The sequence below is a fragment of the Vitis riparia genome, chromosome 6, assembly GCF_004353265.1.
Source record: "Vitis riparia cultivar Riparia Gloire de Montpellier isolate 1030 chromosome 6, EGFV_Vit.rip_1.0, whole genome shotgun sequence".
NCBI lineage: Eukaryota > Viridiplantae > Streptophyta > Magnoliopsida > Vitales > Vitaceae > Vitis > Vitis riparia.
In genome coordinates this window covers 4749129-4769938 of record NC_048436.1, presented here as the reverse complement: position 1 = coordinate 4769938, position 20810 = coordinate 4749129, and the positions used below count along the sequence as shown (strand labels likewise).

At 41.0% G+C, this 20810-nt stretch overlaps 1 protein-coding gene across 3 annotated transcripts in view; it reads right to left on the bottom strand.

Moving 5' to 3' along the window:
* Positions 1-17396, bottom strand: part of LOC117917148 (protein CHROMATIN REMODELING 5) — a 53549-nt gene extending 36153 nt beyond the window's left edge. Inside the window, exons 1-3 of one of the 3 annotated variants that reach the window (XM_034833394.1) lie at positions 17051-17396; positions 15377-16169; positions 15136-15203 (exon numbers count right to left, since the gene is read on the bottom strand). In XM_034833394.1, coding sequence (XP_034689285.1) covers positions 15136-15203; positions 15377-16073 — 765 coding nt within the window. In that variant the 5' untranslated portion in view covers positions 16074-16169; positions 17051-17396. The remainder of the gene's footprint in view (positions 1-15135; positions 15204-15376; positions 16170-17050) is intronic. The other 2 variants (XM_034833396.1, XM_034833395.1) reach the window with 2 other exon arrangements.
* Between the last annotated feature and the right edge of the window lie 3414 nt (positions 17397-20810).

Genomic DNA, 20810 nt, shown 5'->3' with positions numbered 1-20810 from the left:
CCCAGTTTAACAAAAGTTAACTTCTAGATTGAATATCGATTGCTTTAAAGGTAGAATTAACTAGTAAGAGGAAAGCCTTCTCTTACACCAAGAGTTTAGGAATTTTCTAGGCCCATGAGTTTGTAGTAGGAATCTTGTGGGGGTTGTTTGGAGTTAGAGATCTTATGGCTTTACTTTTGTGTTGTTCTTCTGTTTTTATTTGTTTGGTCATCCTAATCATCCCTTCAACCTCTTTTCTTGCTAAAAAAGGGGGGGAAATCTATTTTCCATTAAAAAAAAAAATTCTTCTGAACTTCAATTATCCATGAGAAGGAGTTAGCAAACATAACTTCACAAAATTTTAAACATCCAAGATAAGGTTCCAGTTGATAGTTCACAGATGTTTGGGATCAAAAACTTCCCTCATTGGTAGGCATTTTATAAAAATAAAAAAAAAGTTTACTTGCCTGTCATAAACAAACTGGGAAAGTGCAATCCAACAAAACTAGATAGAGCCTAAAACTGCCTCTGCCTTAGACATGTAATTCCAAAGCCTTACCTTGGGTTCATTGCCCTCATCCTCTTCCACATTGTTGTCCACCACCCTTTAATCTAAACAAACCCATCAAAATCCAAATTCATGCTGAAAACTTTTCTCAAGAACACCTTCTCCACTAAAACTGTGCTAGGACAGCCTTATATATATTTATAGGTAAAGAAAAGTCGTCTAAAATGTAAAGAGGAGACACCAAAAACAATTTTTCACAAATATATGGTCACCTTGGACAAAGGGCAGGGGGATAACTGACCACAAATTGAAGGAGTGGAATAAGTTTTCTTTTGGAGAGCTTAAAGAAAAGAAAAAAAGTATTCTCAATGATTTAGCTAACTTTGACGCCATTGAGCAGGAAGGGGGTCTCAATCCTGATTTGTTAAGCCAAAGAGCCTCAAGAAAAGGGGAGCTAGAGGAATTAATATTGAGGGAGGAAATTCATTGGAGACAAAAAGCCAAAGTGAAATGGGTCAAGGAAGGGGATTGCAACTCTAAGTTTTATCATAAAGTGGCTAATGGCAGGCGAAATAGGAAATATATCAAGGAGTTGGAGAATGAGAGGGGCTTAGTGCTGAAGAATGCCGAGAGTATCACAGAGGAGATCTTACATTACTTTGAAAAGCTTTACACAAATCCTACAGGAGAGTCTTGGGGTGTTGAAGGATTAGATTGGTCCCCTATTTCGGAAGAGAGTGCGTTAAGGTTAGACTCCCCTTTCACCGAAGAAGAGATTTCTAAGGCCATTTTTCAGTTGGATAGGGACAAGGCTCTGGGGCCAGATGGCTTTACTATTGCCGTATTCCAAGAGTGTTGGGATGTGATTAAGGAGGATTTGGTGAGAGTGTTCGCTGAATTTCATAGGAGCGGAATTATCAATCAAAGCATTAATGTCTCTTTCATTGTTCTAATACCCAAAAAGAGTTTGTCAAAGAGAATATTAGACTTTAGACCCATTAGTTTGATCACTAGTCTCTACAAGATAATAGCCAAAGTGCTCTCAGGGCGTCTAAGAGGGGTTCTACATGAGACCATTCACTATACTCAAGGCGCTTCTGTTCAAGAGAGACAAATATTAGACGCGGTTCTTATAGCGAATGAGACAGTGGACGAGAGAAGAAGGTCAAGGGAGGAAGGCGTCGTATTCAAAATAGACTTGAAAAGGCATACGATCACGTGAAGTGGGATTTTTTGGATCATGTGTTAGAAAAGAAGGGGTTCAGTCCTAGATGGAGGAAATGGATGAGTGGATGTTTATCTTCGGTATCTTATGCAATCTTGGTGAATGGTAGTGCTAAAGGGTGGGTTAAGGCATCAAGAGGATTAAGACAAGGCGACCCTTTATCCCCTTTTTTGTTTACTTTAGTCGCAGATGTACTGAGTAGGATGCTTATGAGAGCTGAGGAAAGAAATATGATGGAGGGTTTCAGGGTGGGTAGAAATAGAACTAGGGTGTCCCATTTGCAATTTGCTAATGACACCATATTCTTTTCTAACTCAAGGGAGGAAGAGCTGCAGACTCTGAAGAGTCTTTTGTTAGTGTTTGGGCACATTTCTAGGCTCAAGGTTAATCTTAACAAGAGTAGTATTTATGGCATTAATCTTGATCAGGCTCATCTTTCAAGATTAGCTGTGATGCTTAATTGTAAGGCGTCCGGATGGCCTATTCTCTATCTGGGTCTCCCTTTGGGCGGGAACCCTAAGGCGTGTGGCTTTTGGGATCCAATGATTGAGAGAATCTTAAGTAGATTAGATGGGTGGCAAAAGGCCTACTTATCCTTCGGGGGAAGGATAACTCTTATCCAATCTTGTCTTACCCATTTGCCAAGTTACTTCCTTTCCTTATTTAAAATTCCCGCTTCAGTGGCTGCAAAAATCGAGAGGTTGCAAAAGGATTTTTTATGGTCAGAGGTTGGGGAAGGCAAAAGGGATCATTTAGTGAGGTGGGATGTTGTGTGCAAACCGAAGACAATAGGGGGTTTGGGTTTGGGGAATATTTCTTGGAGGAATCTCGCTCTTCTAGGGAAATGGTTATGGAGGTATCCTAGAGAGGGTTCAGCTCTTTGGCATCAGGTCATTTTAAGCATTTATGGTTCACACTCTAATGGTTGGGATGCTAACACTTTAGTCAGATGGACACATCGCTGTCCTTGGAAGGCTATTGCTCAAGTCTTTCAGGGGTTTTCTTTGATTACTCAGTATGTGGTAGGAAACGGGGAAAGAATTCGGTTCTGGGAAGATTTGTGGTGGGGGGACCAACCTTTGGGAACCCAATATCCAAGACTATTTAGAGTAGTCATGGATAAAAGCATTTCTATTTCTTCAATTCTCGGTCCATCTCGGCCTTTCTCGTAGAATTTGAATTTCCGCCGTAACCTGTCAGATTCTGAGATTGAGGACTTAGAAGGCCTCATGCGGTCTCTTGATGATTTGTATCTCTCTCCTTCGGTCCCAGATGCCAGATTATGGCCATTATCCTCTTCAGGGCTTTTTTCAGTCAAATCCTTTTTTCTAACATTATCTCAATCTTCTGGATCTCCTCAGAACTTTCCTTCAAAGTTCGTGTGGAATTCTCAAGTTCCTTTCAAAGTGAAGTCCTTTGTCTGGTTAGTGGCACACAAGAAGGCGAATACTTTTTTTTTTTATATGTAAACACAAATATAATAGCAAAGGCAAACGCCGCAAGGTACACAGGGAGTATACGAGGCGACGACGGCCTCACAACAAAGCACCAAAAAACAAACAAAAAAACCCACCAGCCCTCAACTGGAGGCTAGCCACTCCAGGAAACCTATAAGGGAGCGGGACTCCGCACCATTATACAACTTTGCCCACCCCCACAAATTACAAACAAAAGAATATTTAATATTCTGTATAGCTAGCTCCCTCCCTCCCCCCCCCTAAATGCTAATCTATTCCTTTCTTTCCACACCGTCCAAAAAATAAATAACGATATGGATCTCCAAATTCTCTTCCTCTTTTTGCCCACAAAAGAACCCTTCCAGCTGATAATCACCTCCTTTACAGTTTCTGGAAAGACCCACTGGGCTCCAAACAGGCTAAGAACCATCCCCCACAACACTCCAGCCACTATACAATGGATGAGAAGATGATTTACATTTTCCTCCTCACTACCACAAAGGTAACACCAGTTAGGCATCTGCCATCCTCTCTTTTGAAGCCTATCAATAGTAAGAACCCTCCCCCAAGTAGCTTCCCATGCAAAAAACGCTAACTTGGAAGGAACGTTCTCCACCCAAACTCCTTTTTTGGGAAACATAGGGGTACTATGGCTGGGCTGGTACCAGCCCATACGCATCCTTGACTTCATACTTCCCATTTTTCCCCCCTTCCATACGGTCAAGTCTTCCTCCAAGGTAATTCTTTGACTCCTTAGGATTTGTAGCAATTCGTCAACCAAAGTCAGCTCCCAATCATTGAAGCTTCTAATAAATCTAAGGTTCCAACCTCCTTGGCCAGCAAACTGGTCCCATAACTCCCCCACAGTGGCACTTTTTTGTGCAGCCACATTAAAGAGATTAGGGAATCTCCTGGCCAGCCCCACATCCCCACACCAAGTGTCCTTCCAAAACCTGATTTTGGTGCCTTTTCCAACCTTAAAAACCATATTGTTCCAACACCAATCTGCTTCTTTCATAATCTCCTTCCATAGCCCAACACCAAACGCCCCATTTGCTTTTTTAGTTCTCCACCCAAATTCCTCTTGCCCATACTTTGCCACAAGAACACGTTTCCACATCTCCTCCTTGGCATGAGCAAACCTCCATACCCATTTTCCAAGGAGGGCTTTGTTCAAGAATACTAGTTTCCTCAAGCCAAGCCCCCCCTTCTCCTTGCTCACACACACCCTCTCCCAACTGACAAGGTGAGCTTTCCTCTCCAAACTTCCCCCTCCCCACAAGAAGTCTCTTTGCAATTTTTCTAGTCTTCTCGCCACTGCCTTAGGCATACGGAATAGGGACAATTGGTATAATGGCATGCTAGCCAGTGTACTCTTTATGAGGGTGATTCTACCACCCTTAGAGAGATATTGCCGCTTCCAAAGGGCTAGTTTCCACCTCATCCGTTCTTCCACCCCATCCCACACGTAGCTAGCTTTATTTGGCGCACCCAGGGGCAGCCCCAGATAGGTTAAAGGCAGCTGCCCTACCTTGCATCCCAACTCCACAGCCATCTCCAGGATCTCTTCCACCTCCCCCACCGGAATTATTTCGCTTTTAGCCAAATTAATCCTCAGCCCTGAAGCAGCTTCAAACCAGCATAAGGTCCAACTCAAACAGGTCATATCTTCTTTCTTAGCCTCGCAAAAAACTATGGCATCATCCGCAAAGAGGAGGTGAGAGATGCTAACAGCCTGCCCCCTACCCCTCTGGATTCTACATCCAGTGATGCAGCCCCCTTCCACAGCCCTTCGAATCAAAACACTCAGCACCTCCATTCCCATGATAAACAAATATGGAGATAGAGGGTCGCCTTGCCGAAGTCCCTAAGAGCTAGGGAAGAAACCAGCTGGCTCCTCATTCACTAAAACTGAGAACTTGGCAGTCGATATGCAGCTCCATATCCACTCCCTCCACTTAGTCCCAAAGCCCATTTTCTCCATTACCCTCATCAAAAACTGCCAATTGACGCTATCGTACGCCTTTTCAATATCTAGTTTGCAGATTAGGCCCTTCTTTCCTTCTTTTTTCCATGAGTCAATCACCTCATTTGCGATTAGAGACGCGTCCAAAATCTGCCTTCCCCTTACAAACGCATTCTGGTCATAGGAGATCACTCTATCCATCACCTTTTTAACCCTATTGGCCAGCACCTTAGCCAATAGTTTGTATAATCCGCCCAAAAGACTGATCGGCCTGAAGTCCTCCAGCTCCTCCGCTCCTCCTTTTTTGGGGATCAGCACCAAGAACGTGGCATTGAGACTCTTGAGAAAAGTATTATGTTCATGGAATTCCTTGAACATCTCCAACACCTCCTCCTTCACAAACTCCCAGCAGAATTGCCAAAAAGCTCCCGTAAAGCCATCCGGGCCTGGAGCCTTGTCCCCATTCATGTCCATTAGAGCCGAGTGGACTTCCTCTTCCATGAATGGCAGCTCCAAGATGTCCGCCTCTTGTTGGCTAATCTGATTCAGATTTAAACCCCCTATATCTGCCTTCCACTCCGAGTCTTCCGTTAATAACCGATGAAAAGCGTCTACTATTCCGGTCCTAATTGCATTCTCCTCTGACAGCCAGGCCCCCCTGATTTTTACTCTTTCCATGGTATTCCTTCTTCGGTGCGCGTTTGCCATTCTATGGAAATACCCCGTATTTTTGTCCCCTTCTCTTAGCCACAGCTCCCTAGATAGCTGTCGCCAGTGAGTCTCTTCCAGCTTGACCCACTTAGCATATCCTTCTTTTGCTTCTTTCTTTCTAGAAAATTCCTCCTCTGACAACCTCCTCTCACTTTCCACTTGGTCCCAATAGTCCACTTGCTGCAAGGCAGCCAATTTATTACTCTCCAAATTCCCAAACACCTCCTTGTTCCAAATTACAAGAAGGCGAATACTAATGATATGTTACAAGTGAGAAGACCCTACAAAGCCCTTAGTCCTGATATTTGTATCCTGTGCATGAAGCACGGAGAATCAGCAGATCATCTTTTTCTTCATTGTTCCTTGACGATTGGGTTGTGGCACAGGTTATTTCAGTTAGCTAAGATGGATTGGGTTCCCCTAAAGAGCATATATGACATGATGTCCATCAAATTTAAAGGTTTCGGTAATTCTAAGAGAGGGATAGTTTTGTGGCAAGCTACGAGCATAGCTCTAATTCGGGTTATGTGGTGGGAAAGAAACGCAAGGATTTTCGAGGATAAAGCAAGGAATTCAGAGATCCTTTGGGACTCTATTGTTTTCCTTGCTTCCCTTTGGGCTTTCTGTTCCAAGGCATTTAAGGGGATTCCCCTTAATGTGATTCAACTGGATTGGATAGCGGTGTGTACTCCATTGGGATTGGTCCTTAGTGGGAGTTCGTTTGTTTTATGTGTATTTTCCTGTAATTTAGTTGTCTTTGGTAGGAGGATTTCTCATCCTTCTTCTTGTACTTCTTTTTTATATTAATATATCTTTGTGGCGTTTCCAATCAAAAAATAAAATAAAAATAACTGACCACAAAACTCAAATGTTGTGTAATGTATGCAACATATTTTTTTTATATATGGGTATCAAATATATTAAAAGTGTCTAACAAAGGGGGGCGCAAAACGTATACACAGTGTCTACAAAGGTGCCAAAAGGCCAACCAAAGCTAAGGGATAAACAAATGTATGCATCATAGATTAACAAAAATTGAAGCAACTTCTTTACATAAATGAAAACTAAGGTCCCACTTGCCTCCAGCAAAGAAAGCTCATCTCCCTTTACCAAGGAAAAAAGGAAGGACAAATAAAATGAAGCAGAAAGCAGATTTGGAGAATGAGAAGCAGTATATCCAAATTTTGAAGAGCATTTTCCTCAATAATCTCCCTCTGTGGGTACAGTTGTATCTAGGTGAAGGCACAATGTCTCTAATTGAATTTGTTGACTGGTTGAGTTTTTGGTAAGGGAGGGAGTTATTTTTTGGTAATCCCGCTTTGGTTGTTCCTTCGCTTTTCTATTGTTTTCTTTGGCACCTTTCATATACTTCTTGTGTTTGGCCTTGGTACCTTGTATACATCATGTATACTTTTGTGTGCCCTTCTTTAGGTGCTTTTAATAAAATTGCTTTTACCTATAAAAATAAAAATAAAAATAAACCTTCCTATGTGCCTTGATGCACTCTTTCTTTGGTGCATGTTTACAATATCTCATCATTACTTATCAAAAAAAAAACATATATTTGTAAACTGTTCCTCCAAAATATCTCTGAAAACAAGACAAAGTCTGGAAAAATCAAAAAACAATGAGGGATTTGACTGCAACTAGTGTAGGAGTTCGGGTTTACTATGGTAAAATGGGGAATTATGATAGCCAGCCATGTCTGGGTTTGACTCATGCTTGGATTGGAATATTATTTTCAGAACTGGCATGGTTAATTGTAGACTGTACCAACGGTTTGTGGGTTAGTCATGTTTAGGGTCCAAAAGTTCATTTTTTGCAATTCCTCTGGCTGGAAGGGAGAAGAACTTTGAGATGAAGCACTCTTATATGAAAAATGAGTATGGAGACATGAGATGAAGCATATTCTGTAGATGTTACCATAAAGGGAAATAACTTACCAAGTGCTCTACTATTCAGGATCCTATGCATTTATCACTTTATATTTATCGATCTTACTTTATATTTGCTAACTGTTTACTGATCAGGATCCTATGCATTTATCACTTTATATTTTTTTGATAGGAATTTATCACTTTATATTTATTGATCATACTTCATATTTGTTAGCTGTTTACTGATCAAAAAATATATTTGTTAACTTTTTCGTAATTTTTTTTTTTTTTTTTTGATACGTAAACACAAATATATTAGCAAAGGCAAACGCCGCAAGGTACACAGGGAGTATACGAGGCGACGACGGCCTCACAACAAAAGACCAAAAAACAAACAAAAAACCCACCAGCCCTCAACTGGAGGCTAGCCACTCCAGGAAACCTATAAGGGAGCGGGACTCCGCACCATTATACAACTTAGCCCACCCCCACAAGTTACAAACAAAAGAATATTTAATTTTCTGTATAGCAAGCTCCCCCCCCCCCCCCTAAATGCTAGTCTATTCCTTTCTTTCCACACCGTCCAAAAAATAAATAACGGTATGGATCTCCAAATTCTCTTCCTCTTTTTGCCCACAAAAGAGCCCTTCCAGCTGATAATCACCTCCTTTACAGTTTCTGGAAAGACCCACTGGGCTCCAAACAGGCTAAGAACCATCCCCCACAACACTCCAGCCACTGTACACTGAATAAGAAGATGATTCACATTTTCCTCCTCACTACCACAAAGGTAACACCTGTTAGGCATCTGCCATCCTCTCTTTTGAAGCCTATCAATAGTAAGAACCCTTCCCCAAGTCGCTTCCCAAGCAAAAAACGCTAACTTGGAAGGAACATTCTCCACCCAAACTTCTTTTTTGGGAAACATAGGGATGCTATGGCTGGTCACCAGCCCATACGCATCCTTGACTTCATACTTTCCCATTTTTTTCCCCCCTTCCATACAGCCAAGTCTTCCTCCAAGGATATTCTTTGACTCCTTAAGATTTGTAGCAATTCGTCAACCCGGGTCAGCTCCCAATCATTGAACCTTCTAATAAACCTAAGGTTCCAGCCTCCTTGGCCAGCAGACTGGTCCCATAACTCCCCCACAGTGGCACTTTTTTGTGCAGCCACATTAAAGAGATTAGGGAATCTCCTGGCCAGCCCCACATCCCCACACCAAGTGTCCTTCCAAAAACTGATTTTGGTGCCTTTTCCAACCTTAAAAGCCATATTGTTCCAACACCAATCTGCTTCTTTCATAATATCCTTCCAAAGCCCAACACCAAAAGCCCCATTTGCTTTTTTAGTTCTCCACCCAAATTCCTCTTGTCCATACTTAGCCACGAGAACACGTTTCCACATCTCCTCCTTAGCATGAGCAAACCTCCAAACCCATTTTCCAAGGAGGGCTTTGTTCAAGAATACTAGTTTCCTCAAGCCAAGCCCCCCCTTCTCCTTGCTCACACACACCCTCTCCCAACTGACAAGGTGAGCTTTCCTCTCCAAACTTCCCCCTCCCCACAAGAAGTCTCTTTGCACATTTTCTAGTCTTCTCGCCACTGACTTAGGCATACGGAATAGGGACAGCTGGTATAGTGGCATGCTAGCCAATGTACTCTTTATAAGGGTGATTCTACCACCCTTAGAGAGATATTGCCGCTTCCACAAGGCTAGTTTCCACCTCATCCGTTCCTCCACCCCATCCCACACGTAGCTAGCTTTATTTGGCGCACCCAGGGGCAGCCCCAGATAGGTTGAAGGCAGCTGCCCAACCTTGCATCCCAATTCCACAGCCATCTCCCGGATCTCCTCCACCTCCCCCACCGGAATAATCTCACTTTTAGCCAAGTTAATCCTCAGCCCCGAAGCAGCTTCAAACCAGCATAAGGTCCAACTCAAACAGGTCATATCTTCTTTCTTAGCCTCGCAAAATACTATGGCATCATCCGCAAAGAGGAGGTGAGAGATGCTAACAGCCTGCCCCCTACCCCTCTGGATTCTACATCCAGTGATGCAGCCCCCTTCCACAGCCCTTCGAATCAGGACACTCAGCACCTCCATCCCCATGATAAACAAATATGGAGATAGGGGGTCGCCTTGCCGGAGTCCCTTAGAGCTAGGGAAGAAACCAGCTGGCTCCCCGTTTACTAAAACCGAGAACTTGGCAGTCGATATGCAGCTCCATATCCACTCCCTCCACTTGGCCCCAAAACCCATTTTCTCCATTACCCTCATCAAAAACTGCCAATTGACGCTATCGTACGCCTTTTCAATATCTAGTTTGCAGATTAGGCCCTTCTTTCCTTCTTTTTTCCATGAGTCAATCACCTCATTTGCGATTAGGGACGCGTCCAAAATCTGCCTTCCCCTTACAAACGCGTTCTGGTCATATGAAATCACTCTATCCATCACCTTCTTCACCCTATTGGCCAACACCTTAGCCAATAGTTTGTATAATCCGCTCAAAAGACTGATCGGCCTGAAGTCCCCCAGCTCCTCCGCTCCTCCTTTTTTGGGGATCAGCACCAAGAACGTGGCATTGAGACTCTTAAGAAAGGTGTTATGTTCATGGAATTCCTTGAACATCTCCAACACCTCCTCCTTCACAAACTCCCAGCTGAATTGCCAAAAGGCTCCCGTAAAGCCATCCGGGCCTGGAGCCTTGTCCCCATTCATGTCCATTAGAGCCGAGTGGACTTCCTCTTCCATGAAAGGCCGCTCCAAGAAGTCCGCCTCTTGTTGAGTAATCTGGTTCAGATTTAAACCCCCTATATCTGCCTTCCACTCCGAGTCTTCCGTTAATAGCCGATGAAAGGCGTCTACTATCCCGGTCCTAATTGCATTCTCCTCTGACAGCCAGGCCCCCCTGATTTTAACTCTTTCCATGGCATTCCTTCTTCGGTGCGCATTTGCCATTCTATGAAAATACCCCGTATTTTTGTCCCCTTCTCTTAGCCACAGCTCCCTAGATAGCTGCCGCCAGTGAGTCTCTTCCAGCATGACCCACTTAGCATATCCTTCTTTTGCTTCTTTCTTTCTAGAGAATTCCTCCTCAGACAACCTCCTCTCACTTTCCACTTGGTCCCAATAGTCCACTTGCTGCAAGGCAGCCAGTTTATTACTCTCCAAATTCCCAAACACCTCCTTGTTCCAGATTTTAAGGTTTTGTTTAATTCCTTTCAGTTTTGTTGCCAATTATAGCTAGCCCTACCACTAACCGATATCCCTGCCACCAACTCCTCAATAGCTCTTTAAAGCCTTCCACTTTTAGCCACATGTTCTCGAACCTGAAAGGTGAGGGGCCTCTTCTTTTACCACCCCCTTCAATTGTAATTGGAAAGTGGTCTGATGTAGGCCTAGATAGCCTCTTCTGAGTCACATTGCTGAACTGGTCAAGCCATCTGGACGAGACCAGAAATCTGTCAAGCCTTGCCCAGGCTTGGTTATGAAGCCCCCCACTCCACGTGAAAATTCCCCCTTGGAGGGGAAGATCAATGAGCTCAAGGTCATCCATAACCTGAGCGAACCTCCTCATAACTGAGGTCACCCTCCCTTGCCTGCTTCTTTCTCCTTGCGCGAGAATAGCATTAAAGTCACCCCCAACACACCATGGTTCACCCCAAAGACCTCTCACTGCTCCTAGCTCATTCCAGAAACACTCCCTATCCTCTTTGTTGAAGGGCCATACACACCCGTGAACACCCATGTTGCCCCCATTTTCCACAGTTCTAAATTTGCAAGAAACTGAAAAAATGCCCTCCTCCCACTCCAACAATTCCAAGGACCTTTTATCCCAACAAACCAAAACACCTCCAGCTGCACCAGCAGCTGCAATAGCTCTCCAGTCTAAGAATCTCCCTACCCCTAAGCTTTTCGCCACCCCATCAGTCATTAACTGAATTTTTGTCTCCTGGATACACACCAAATCCACCCTCTGTTTCTAATTACAGACTTAATAATCCTTCTTTTGTTGACGTCATTTGCACCCCTCACATTCCAGCTCATTAGTTTGAGGTTCATTAACCCAACAGCAATTGGCCCCCTCCATCTTTCATGGAATTATTCTTCTTTTCCTTCCCTTGTACTTGACTGAGCATTCCAGCCTTTTGAGCTCCCTCTCAAATTTAGTTCTCTCCAATAATCCCTTGCTATGTATCCTTTCCCGTCTTTTCCTTATTTTAGACAGGAAATCCAAGATCTCCCTCTCCAATCCCTCTATTGAAAAACCCAACAGCTTGCTGAACTTAGCCAAGCTACTTTCTTCCCAATCTGTCTCCTTCACACTCCTTTGGGCCTGGGATCCAGACACGGCTGGCATCCAGTCCGGGTTTTGGTCCTCAAGAGCATCGCCATTAATCGCAACTAAATCCCAACAGCCCTCTCTTCGCGCTGGCTCCCCCCCTGAAGTTGCATCTTCTATGTTGTTTTCTTGCTGGCGGCTCACCCTTAAATCCCCAGAAAGGTCGCAATACTCCCTCGCCGGAGTCCGACCAAAAAGAGAAGAAGAAGAGGGAGAAGAGTCCCCAACCCTAAGATTTAAAGAGGACCCGTACCTGAGAGCTTCCTCCACGATCGCTCTCTCTGCCATGGAGCACAGGGGAGCCGGCATCTGCGTTCCAAAGATCTCCCTCTCGCGACACTTTATAAAATCCCCTTCCATTTTTAGGCCCAAATTTTCTTCATGGCCTATGCCCATGAACTTGGCTTGCCTTTGGCCCAGAAGACCCCCAGCCGAAACATCAGGCCCATGGGCCAGGAGCGCCATTCCATCAGGGGCTTGAACCTCAGCAGGCCCACACTCTAACCCACCTGCTTCCATTGGGCCTTGGAACACTGGCCCGCTATCCCACTTCAAGCCCACGAGGCCAAGCCCCGATCCAGAGGAGCTTGACCCATCACCCGCTGGACCAGAGTTCTGTCGGGCCACCCGCCCGACATGGGCCCATTTTTCAAACACTTCTCCCCCTTCCCCTCCCACCTGCTCTCCCGTCACTTCCTCTGACCGGCGCTGCTCCTTGGTTCCAGCGCCCAGCTTCTCTCCCACGCACCAACCCGCGCGTGGAAAGCGATCACCCCGTCCAGCATCCTCACGCCCATCCCCCTGGTTTCTTCTCAATGCCGGCAGGATCTCCCACCACAGGGATACAACGTACATCTCCCCTTCCACCCCAATCTCCAGCGAACTCGGCAAGAAGCCTCCGTTCCTCCTAACCTTAATCCTTGCCCATTCCAAATCCTCTTTCCTTTCTGTTTGAGGATCAATTCCTACGAAACCGCCACACTCATCCCCCACTTTCCTCAGAACCGACGGCACCCACAACGAGATTGGGAGCCCCATGATCCTTACCCACGCATCTTTCCTCTCTTCATCCTCTGCAACGCATCCAAATCTCGGACTCCACATCTCCAAGCCCAAATGGAGTCCTCCCACTGATCTTTCCCCCGCGGCAAGGACCCACTTAGCTTCTTCCACCGTCTCAAATTCCATCAAAGCGCAGCCCTTTCCCAGTCTGGCCAGCCCTAACTTTCCTTTCAATCTCCACGCTCTTGCCGCTGTCCACCCCAGCCTCAATAGATCTTCTTCGCAAGCCGAATTAGGTTTCCATTTCCCTATCAGACAATGCTTCAGTCTGTTCACGTTGCTCCGTATATCCTCCTCCTTCAGCTCTACTCTAACCCTTGCGGAATCCCTTAACCCCGAGCCCCTGGCCACCTCTGCATATGACCTGCCCGACTCCCCTGGCCCTTGTTCCACTGCTTTTCCTTCGCGCCGAAATCCAGCCCACAAGAGGGACTCCATCAACGACACCCATCCTCCCTTTTCCCCTCTCCCTTTTGGTATACAAATCCCAAATCTCCTCTTTTCCTGATCCGTCACCCCCAAGCGGATGAAACTCCCGGCCCTGTTAGTCTCTCTTACCAGAGAGTAGACCCTCCCTTTTTCCTTCCACCCTTTCTCCATTTGCCATCTTTTCCGTCCTTCAAGCACTGTGTCAGCCCTTCTAAGAGTAGACCCACACTCGCCGGACCCAAGAAACTACCCCTCCCTTGCTCTCCGAGATAATGGCAAAGCTCTTACCATTTTTCTCCTCAGACACTATTTCAAACTCCTTTGATTCCACCACGAAGCTTTTTCTCTTCCTCTTCCCTCGATTCTCCGCCCTGCTATCCCCTTCTCCCTCTTCGCTCGCAGGATCGCCCACGCTCTCTCTCTCTCGCATCTTTTTTCCCATGTGGTAATATTTACAACATCTTTTTATATATATATATATATATATATTAAGAACAGCTCAGTGTTATGCTGGTGACATTGGCAGAGAAATGGCAGATGGTATTCAAAACAGCAGTGGTGGTGGAAGAGGAGGTAATGGTTGCAACCGTATGATGATAGTGGTGGCGGTGGCAGTGAAAATGTTTAAAAGGCAGCTGTACAAGTGGAGTAGGCGCTGGTATCCATAATGATCAAATTTTCTAGTTTCAATTCCTAGCACAATTATGACCCACTGCTGCATTTATTAAGTTGGAAAAGGAAACTATTACCGCCAACTTTACCACCATACTAATGGAAGCACATAATATTATGTTAACAAATGGCAGATCTAGAGTTAAGCCTCTGTTCAGAAAAAGGATTTAGCATTATGCTAGGATAGATTTTTTCAAACAGATTAAGTTCTCTTCCAAAGTTTTCCTTGACTATTTTTTGTGCTTTGAAAGTTATCGTCCAAGTGATTTAATTTCAATTTTCCAATATGAGTAGTTTCAAAAAACAAATATAACTTTTATAACAGTAGTCAAAAAAATGCTCCCTTCATCCTAAAAATTAAACTAAAATCGAGATCAATGTCCCTACCCAGAATTTTATTATTGGGGTTTGTTTTTATTTGAGAGACAAAAATAGTGATATACACACACATATATATACATATATATATAAACAGGATTGAGTTTCTAAATCGCATGTGATATAAATTTCTAAACAACATTCATATGCATTTTATTTAAAATTCGCATATTTGGGACTGAACATCGAGATGCAGATTTGTCCTAAAGTCAAAACCCCATTACCAAATAAATTTCTAAATTGTAGGTGCCATGGATTGCTAAATAACAACATATAATTGTTATTTAAAATCCATATCTTTGGGAACTTAACATCCATTTACAGATTTGTCCTAAGATCAAAATCACATTTTCAGAAGTCTTACCAAATCAACATATTGGCTTGGGGCCTCACACCCAAATCCAGAACCCTCAAAGTCTAGTTCCAAGTGTTACCTAAACCTAGTACTATGTGCAACAATTAAAAAGAACGATATCCAACTAATACATCAAATATAATTAATTAAAATAATACAGAAAATATGAACCTTGTTGGCAGTTCTGCTGCTAGTGACACCATAATCAGGTTCAAAATCTGCATCATCAGGATCATCTTCTGCAGCCAACAAAAGAAACAAACACCAGATGTCATGAAGAAAATTAATGCATTGCAATAGAATAAAAGTGTATGTATAGTTAAAATAAAAAATAAAATTTGAAAAAAAAAATGCACACACTAAATATTAACTAAATGACTTATAACAAAAACAAAAGGTCAAATACAATTACCATCTTCCTCTTCCTCATCCTCATCTTCATAATCAGCATCACCATCATTATCACCATCCTCGTCATCATCATATTCATTATCATTTGAAGCTTTTGAATTCCGAGCCATGTTTACAGCAACAGGTCTTGACTGTGGTTGTGAGTTTAAGACACTGGAATGATTTAAACCTCTGTAATGTAACGAGTCACTTTGGTCTTCCCCGTCCTGTTCGTAGTAATCATCAGATGACATCTCATCTGCAGGAACATCATTTTGACCCTTCTGAACCTTGTCAACTTCCCTGCCATCAGATGAATTGTCTTCCAATGCTTCCTCATTTTTACAATCAAAACGACATTTTGAATCCTGCTCAGATTCAGAACCATTCCGATGACCCATGGGTTGGCAGTCTTTCCAAAAGGTTGAACCCCACTTCCCTGCCATAGCTGTTCTCCTTCCAGAGGGCTGCAAATTTGATATTCTCAAACCAATATCATCAGCAGCTGCTGCCTCATTTTGCAGCCCAGCATCATTTGTATCACCATCACTTTGATATTGCCCATCCACCTTTGATTCAAAATCCTTTTCACTTGAAGTCGCATCTACATATTCATTTCCTACTGAACTGTGAACTCTATTAATGTTTTGCCCTTGGCCCTTCTCATCCAGGACACTCTGTGCTACCGTTTCATTCGAGTAGTTTCTAAAGAAAGCCATCCTTTTACATGGAACTTATTTGATAGTCACTTCAAATCCTATACTGCAAAAACTAAGTGCTTCAAAGAGAGTTATTTCCCAGTCTCTGCAGAAAGCCTGCATGACAAATAAACGGCAATTAGTCAGTTGAAGCCTGAATGAACATCATGCAAATCTAGATAGGAAAAACACATAAGCCAATATAGTCCAGTAAAGCAAGAAAAGCTGACTCCAAACTTTCTATTTGGATTAGAAAAATGCTGGAGAAAGAAAAGAAACAAGAATTTCTGATCCTAGATTTTAGTTTATTATCAAGGAGTCTAACATGACTAACTGGCTCAGTTGATATTGGTTTTCATCTTTAAGATACCAAAACAACATGAAAGCTCTTAAGGCTGCTTGAAATTGGACACCCACAAAGCAGTCCTAGAGAAAGAAAATGCCCCACTCAGTTAAGCTTACATTGCCTGAATACCAAAGCTACATAACCATGCTAGAAATAAAAGTAAATTAGAGGTGAGCTCTGGTCATTGTTGGAACTGACAAAGGGTGCCATACCAGAGTAAAACTCAGACATTTAAGATACAAAGAACAAAACCTTCAAAATACCAAGTTCTCGCCCCAAATATAATCATAAACAAGGAACTGCAATCAGAATTCAGTATCCAAAACAGTTCAAATGAAGCCAGCACTGGAACAAACTCAACACTCAATTTGAGGCCGAAACATTCAAAGTCTCAAGCAAATCTGATCATGAAATCAAAAAAACTCACCAATGCCCAAAAAGAAATTAAATGAACAAATTAAAGAGACTCATCAACGGATCCATAAATTCAAAAGTGGAATCAAATAAATTGAATCGCTAAACCCAGAAAAATTCCGATTAGCGAACCCTAGACCGCATTCAAACCCTAAATCCACAATCAAAAACCCTAAATCAACACCAAACCACACTGAAGCAAAGCAATCGAAGCCGATGCTTCATCGGAGACACTCACCTCCACAGAGGGGCGAAACTTCGACTGATTACAGATCAATCAATATATATGGATAAACAAAGAGACGAAAGAGAGCGCAGGTTAGCAATCGTGCGGATGGACCTTGCCGGAAATGACCGCCGGCACCGGAAAATGACGAAACGCAGAGTTTCGGTCTCCTCCGGGAGATAATATCGGGAGGGGGCGGCGGTGGCTAATCTGCACGGGGTGGTGAGGATAAGGATCCGATTCCGGTTCAAAGCTATAGGGTTAATTCGGATTTAGCGACTCGGCGATGTCCAGAGAGAGAGAAAGTCTAGAGAGAGAACTTTTTTTTAGAGAGAGAAAGAGAGATAATAGAGAGGCTGCCAAGAGGAAAAAATGAAAAATAAAAAAAATAAAAAAGGGTGATTTCCAGTATCGTAGTTTTCCCTTTTTTTATTTTTTTTTATTTTTTATTTTTTATTTTTTATTTTTTATAATTGGAGAAACGTGTTTATAGAGGAGCCTCCTCGCTCTTCCAAGTCTCCAAGCCAAACGATACACTTTCTCTCTCTCTCTCTAGGTTTTTCACTGGCCGGCTTCAGTATCGCCGGTGGTGCGTGATTCGGCCATGTGTCCTAATTTGGGAGGGGCCGATGAATCTGGCGGCGGAGGGTTATTCGAGTCTTTTGGGGCGTTCACGCGGTTCTGGGGTTGAAACGGCGGGTGATATATTTGACTGAAATTACCAAATTACCCCAAAAGGGGTCAATTTTGGGCCTTGATGCGTGAGGTTATTATTGAAACTCCAAATGTAAAAATGGACTAAAAGTATGGGTTAGGGTCCAATTTCAAAAGCTACAATGTTAATACCCTATCTAAGGGTATTTCCTTTTGTACCATTGGATTTTGATTTATGTATTTAGTGCTTTCCAAATTAACTGATGAATGCTATATTTGTTGCCCTAAAGAAAGAAAAAAATTATTATTTGATTTCATAAAAGTACCAAAGAAAATAAAATATAATTACAATTAATTTCATGTATGATTTTATGTATTTTAAAATTATTTATTTAAATAAGAAATCAAATGAATTCTAATAAATATATAAAAACAATCTATTAATTTTAAATCTATTTTTTATTTATTTAGGTTTTTTTTCACTTTAATTTTCTTTATCTCACATTTTTCTACAAATTTTTTAGAAGTCAAATATAATTGAAAAGATTTTTAAAATTTGGGAAATTTTGAAAAATTAAAAATTTTGATTTTAATTTAATTAATAAATTATGTTTATACATTAGTTCAAATTTATTTTATTTACTAAATAAATTATGTTTATATATTTTAAATTTTTTATCAAGTTCCACTTAAGTCGTTAAGAAAATTAATTATTAACAATGATTTTCTTGTTAAGGTTTTTCTAAAAAATTTGAAGCATATGGAAAATCTTTTTTCTTAAACAATGTTTAATCTCATGAAAGAACAACAAAGATAACGAAAATAATTTTCTCACAATGATTTTTCTACAAAAAAAAAAATTGAAAAAAAAATGTTAAATATAATTAAAATTATTTAAAAACTTCTGTATTTTCAAATGATTTAATCTTTATATAAAAAAAGTTGAAATAAATGAAATGAATTTAAAATATCATATAAAAATAATTTATACATTTTAAATCTAACTTTTATTTTCCTTTTCTGTTTCTTTTATTTTGTTTTCTCTTTATTTTCTTTTCCCTATACTTTCCATCAAATTTTTTGACGGCCAAAGGCAACTTTAGTTTTTTTTTTTTTTTTTTCCCTTTTGAGCACTTTAACTTCCTTTCTAAAAAGCAAGATATTTTATGGATTAAATTTTTTTATTAAATTACTAATTATCCATATCTTTGCTATTAGATTTCAAAAGTTAGGAGGGAAGAAAAAAAAACTAATGTATATTATTACTCCTAAGTCCTAACACTTTTGCCTTAGAAGTGTAGCTGATAATGAAGTCTTTTTATAGTTGACAACCTTCTTAGATATTCTTGGTATATTTGTAATTGAATGACCTTTGAATCCATTAGTATTATGCCTTCACAAAAGCCTATAATTTCTCTTTCAGGTTAGGTATGTTCCTATTGCCAAAAGCCTATTGCTATATGAGAAAATTGAAGGTTTTTGCATCCTCAATTTGCTTCTATTCAATAAAAGATGTGGTAGATGGCAGCAAAGAAGAGGAAGATCATTAATTAAGAAGTCTTCAAGTTGTATTATGTTAGGTTTATAAAACAAGCACATTATCCAACTTGGTGTATCAATATTATGGTGGTTCAAAAAAAAAAAGAATGGGACAAGCCATGTTTGTGTGGATTATAGAAACTTAAACAAGGCTTGCCCTAGCGATTGTTTCTCACTCCCAAGGATAAATCAGTCAACAAATATTTTCAACAATTCAATAGAAATGTGATCCGTCATGGACTTCACAAAGGAAAAGAGAGAAACAACATTAGTTAAAATGACAACTCGCCGATAGACATTGATGAGAGAGTATGATAAGAAAGTTAAAAGGAAGTTTCTAAACATTAAGGGCTTTGTCTTGGGATCGGTCTTTGAGAATATTAAGAATCCTCACGATAGAAAACAAGGACTATTTAGGAATGCACTTATTGAATATGTGATAAAGTTGATCAAGCTATATATCGACTATAAACACTCTTTGACAAGCAATTGGTGAAACCATGGAACGTAATGAACCTTAAGAATTATTACTTTTGATGTTTCTTTTGTTTGAAAGGTTACTATATACACTATTTTCTTTTACCAAGGTATATATCTACTGCAAACACTCTTTGGCAAGTAATTGGTGAAACCATGGAACACAATAAACTTTAAGAAATATTACTTTTGATGTTTCTTTTGTTTGGAAGGTTGCTATATAAACTATTTTCTTTACTATTCTAAAAGCATTATTCAATTATGGACAATTCTTGTTATACTAAAAGCAAATTCATAAGGGTTAATCTACCATAGATTGGATCATAAGGAAATAAATGCATAGACATGGAACATTGAAAATTTAAAGATGCACCTAAAGGAAAAGGGTCATGATTTCTAGGTTTAAAATTCTAGTTGGCTTTATAGTACTAAAAAGTTGCCAAATAAAAGTAAATGTGTCATGATGTGGAGAGTATCTTACTTGCTCTAACTATATGAGAAATTTCACGAACGATTTAAAGAACACTTTTGTAAAGAAAGTAGAATGTTAAAAAGTATAGGATATTCCATAAGCTATTAGATTTGTATGTATGTGCATGATGAGTAACTAAAACATGATAGATAAAATAAGTGAAACACTTTAAACCTTTCAAAATGTGTGTAATAACTATTATATGTTTACTTCCTTATCTTTTTGAAAACAAGAAACAATATAGTATCTTGATAGATTCAATTAATCTCCATGATTTCTAGTATCCCTTTTTAGCATTGCAATGTGGCTCCTTTGATAATACTTTTGTATTCCCATTCCCTTTTTCACTTTCTCCACCTAAATTTCTAGTCTTTAAAGATAGTGAAATAGCATATTTGATGTGGTAGTTTTCATGGTCAATGTTGTAACCTAAGTCTTTATCAATGAAGGAAGATGGAATCCAAAGATTGTTTGTGCTAACAATGGTAGCATGGATTTCTTGATGAAGACGATAAAGAAAGCAAATGGATGTAGTGCATTATGAAAGTGGTCTTTCTTCTTTTGTGGTGTCCGTCAGTATTCTGAGATATTAAACATTAATAAGCATGATTTGAGGTGTTATAACGATTC